The sequence below is a fragment of the Sinocyclocheilus anshuiensis genome, unplaced genomic scaffold, assembly GCF_001515605.1.
Source record: "Sinocyclocheilus anshuiensis isolate Anshui unplaced genomic scaffold, SAMN03320099.WGS_v1.1 scaffold1844, whole genome shotgun sequence".
Lineage (NCBI taxonomy): Eukaryota > Metazoa > Chordata > Actinopteri > Cypriniformes > Cyprinidae > Sinocyclocheilus > Sinocyclocheilus anshuiensis.
The window spans coordinates 26,642-30,502 of record NW_015555830.1 but is presented as its reverse complement, the minus strand read 5'-3'; the positions used below and the strand labels follow the sequence as shown (position 1 = coordinate 30,502).

The following is a 3,861-nucleotide window of genomic DNA, read 5'->3' as shown; positions in this document are numbered from 1 at the left end:
CCCACAAGGACCCCAGCAGAATGGAGTTACAGGAGGAAATCAATAGACTTCAAAAGGCTCTGACAGCTGCTGAACAGCAAGAGCACCTGGAAAAGGTAGCCAGAAAAGACCTGGAAAGGAAACTTTCCCACACAAAATTACTATTAGAGCAGCAAATTCTGAGCTCTTAGACAAAGTTGCCAGAATTGAGACTCTGATCCAGCAGCTGAACAACACTCAAGACAAACTTGACATGGTCCAAAGAGAACTCAGGTACTCTTATAGGCTGCAAAAGGAAACACAGTGGGAGAGACACCCTACTCCTGCATCCTCACTCAGCAGTGCAAACTCCCTCAGGTGCACCAAGCTACGAAGGGGGGAGCCAGCACTTTCTGCTTAACAACTCAGCAGACAGAACCATAATACCTCCAGCAACCCTTCATACATTAAATCTTTTCATAAACAGACATATGATCGTGATTAGGACAGAAGTAGAAGTCAGTTGTTTGTCTGTTGTGTGATCTTACACAGTGACAGTGAGGAATCAAAAACCTTAAACCCAGCATAGAGGGGTTCAGTGAATGTGGTGTTGAATGTGTGTAAGTGTGTGAGTGTGTGTGTGTCAGAGATGCTGTAGAAGGACAAAGTGCAGGCCGGCCAGTCCAGATACACTCCTACTCTTTTAGAGGGGGAAGGAGCAGGAATGTTGTTGTTCAGATTGTTGTGCCAGACAACAAATCCATCAATAATGCAAAAAAGACACCAGGACTTGTTATTGTATCCAAACTTACCACCAGTCCCTTCTTTGCTGATTGTTTTGTAGGCCACTGCTATCCGAGCCCAGCCAGTCCGCTCAACCTCCCAGTAATGACGTCCAGTCAGACTCTCTCGACACAGAACCTGAGGAATATCTTTAAATCTCTCTGGATGATCAGGATACGGCTGCTGCTGATCCACATATTTCACCTCTCCGTTCTCAGACAGAATGAGTTGAGTGTTTGCTGTGTTTGGATCCAGTGTGAGATCACAGAAATCTGAATGCAAGAAGACAGACAAAAACAGTTGTATACTTTTGTTTGTTGTCATTAAATGTGCAAGAGTGTGTCAGAGAAAGAACCTACATTTTCGAAGTCCTGGTTGGATCCTGAAAGGCTCTGCATGGTCCAAACTACAATGACATACACACACACGCACACGCGCGCACGCGCACACACACACAAATATACAGACATAAATAATTATAAGTAGTTGGAAATGTTATTCACATAGAGAGCATTAATAAAAAATCAGTCAAGTCCAATCCATTTTTTTAGTGTTTCCTCACATATCATTCAGTTTACAAAGCTGTTCAATGTTAGTGTCTTCAGAACATAGTGGACAGCTTAACAGGAAAAAGCTTTAATGTCTTCATAATTATTATTTAGTTGTAAACAATTTGCATTAAGTAACTCTGTAAAACTTAATTTGCAATCTCTATCCTCAAATTCTTTGATTTTTAAAATTCATTGCCTTTTTCAGTTTATTTTCAGCAAACACTTTTTGTCCATTTTAGATTATGTAACAGAGCAACTCTGTCCATGTTGTACTTTCACTGTAAAATGCTACTAAATATATAAAAACAGCATTAAAAAACATGGTACAACTATATTTTGTGAAGTAACAGGGATTTAATTAGTGAATGCAGAGATGAGAAGTACCAGAAGAAGAAATTGTGATTTTAATTTCTAAGCAATGTTTTGTCTCGTGCGGCAGACATTAAGGTTTCTTAACTTGCACCCAACATACTTGAGTATCTTTAGTGAGCAGTTTGGATCCTCCAGTTTGTCAGAAAGCAGCTGGACTCCTGCTTGTCCTGGGTGATTGTAGCTCAGATCCAGCTCTCTCAGGTGTGAGGGGTTTGAACTCAGAGCTGAAGACAGATACTGACAGCCTTCCTCTGTCACCATACAGCCAGACAACCTACAGACACACAAAACAGTGAAGATTACATCAACTGTGAAGCCCTCAACTCTCAAACACTTGAGGAATCATTGCTGATCTCAGTTTAAAATTAATGTCCTTACTGCCGTTCTCATGCCATCAAGGTACTGTTTATACATGAATTCTCTGAAGTGACACCAAAGATCATGAAACAATGATCAGTCATGATCATGCATCACACAGACAGACACAGAACATTCACTCTAAAGTGAGTGTAAGCCAGGAGGAGTAAAATGCTAAAATGCATCTTGAAATAGGCTATTTTAAACAATTTTTAAACAATTTTTAACTTGACACAGCGCATTAAAATCCTAACGCTGAGTGCTGAACTTTGGTCATGCCAAAGAAAATAGTTTGCACACTTATTATTATATTAGTGTAATCTGCAGACATTACAGAAAGATGGGCTCCCTTATGGAACAAAAATGTATTGGAAAATACTGCAAAATATAATGTGATATATTACATTTGCATATATGGGAAACTAGTGCTTATATTTTTCAATATACTGCAATATATGGATTGACCATGTATGGCTATATATTGATAGATACATATAAAATATTTATAAATAAAGACAAAAACAGCATTACATGTAACATTCATAAATTCATTATTGTGCATATATATTGCACATACAGGTTCCCATATAAATGTGAATGTATGAACACACATAAACACACACATTCACAGAATGAGTTACAGCAGGTTTCTAGTTCCCAGCATACTTTGCTTCTGACTGTTAAAGGAGAACATTTTAAAAAATTAAGTGTTATTTCATATGTTTTGCTCAATATTAATATAAGGGGAGATCTGTTAGTGTTTAATGTTCTATTATTTTGGAATTTAAAAGGGTTTCTGGTATGTCTGAGTTTTTGGGGTTACTATTGTGCTGAAGAGCAGAGCCTGTGGTTAGGTTGACGACTGGCCGAACACCAATAAGACTATATATTACTTTATTTAAAAAGTAATGGCTGTGCACACTTCAACACAGTTATCTTCTCTTTGCTAAATACTTTAGTACATACAGGTGTGATTGTGCTGTTGTTAACTAGCTACTTATGAAAATAAGAAACATAATGTAAATATTTCTAAAATATAAGAAATATATTATACATGTCTATATATGTGTGTATATACTGCATGGGTAAATATATGTGCAATATATTTATACACATGCAGTACCATATCACATGTTATGAAGTGTATCACTGAATATAAAACTACATATATTATAATATATAATTAAATATATGGTCACATATTTTTCAATATTTTTCAAAGCAGCAATTCCTTATGTATTATTCAATATATTGTAATATATTAACAAAATATATTATTCTGTATTTTTTCAATATACCGTTAAATCATTTAATATATTGATCATTCATATCTAAGGAAATATATTTTCTTTGCGTAAGGGCTTTCTGAGTCGGATATTAATATATCAAGTCTTCAGGCAAACCCCTCATACTGCCCTCACCTCCTGCGTCAGCTTGATTTCAAATATTTAACTGGGCAGAAAGAGGGGAAGAGGGAAGGTGTTTGGGGACAACTGATCTTAAGGACCTGTTGCCTTGATAAGAACTTGAGAATTTCTAATGTTCTAAAACACCTTAATATCTTCAGCTGACAGTTTGAACTCTTCAGTCCATCAGAGAGTAGCTTCACTCCTGAATCCTGCAGGTCATTGTTACTCAGGTCCAGCTCTGTCAGGACAGAGTTTGAGGATTGTAAAGCTGAGGACACAATTTCGTAGGACTGACCAGTGAGATTACAGCCAGCAAGACTGAAACAGAGCAGAACACAAAATAATTAAATTCTTAACCCCATTCTAGAATTTCAATGCATTTGAATCATATCTGCTTAAAACCAGTTAAACTCTGTGGACCCGGATACGGG

At 37.0% G+C, this 3,861-nt stretch overlaps 1 protein-coding gene across 1 annotated transcript in view; it reads right to left on the bottom strand.

Annotated features, from left to right (window-relative positions):
- Positions 1-477: 477 nt before the first annotated feature.
- Positions 478-3,861, bottom strand: part of LOC107675371 (protein NLRC3-like) — a 9,697-nt gene continuing 6,313 nt past the window's right edge. Inside the window, exons 4-7 of the mRNA XM_016469681.1 lie at positions 3,575-3,748; positions 1,765-1,938; positions 1,101-1,147; positions 478-1,013 (exon numbers count right to left, since the gene is read on the bottom strand). Coding sequence (XP_016325167.1) covers positions 478-1,013; positions 1,101-1,147; positions 1,765-1,938; positions 3,575-3,748 — 931 coding nt within the window. The remainder of the gene's footprint in view (positions 1,014-1,100; positions 1,148-1,764; positions 1,939-3,574; positions 3,749-3,861) is intronic.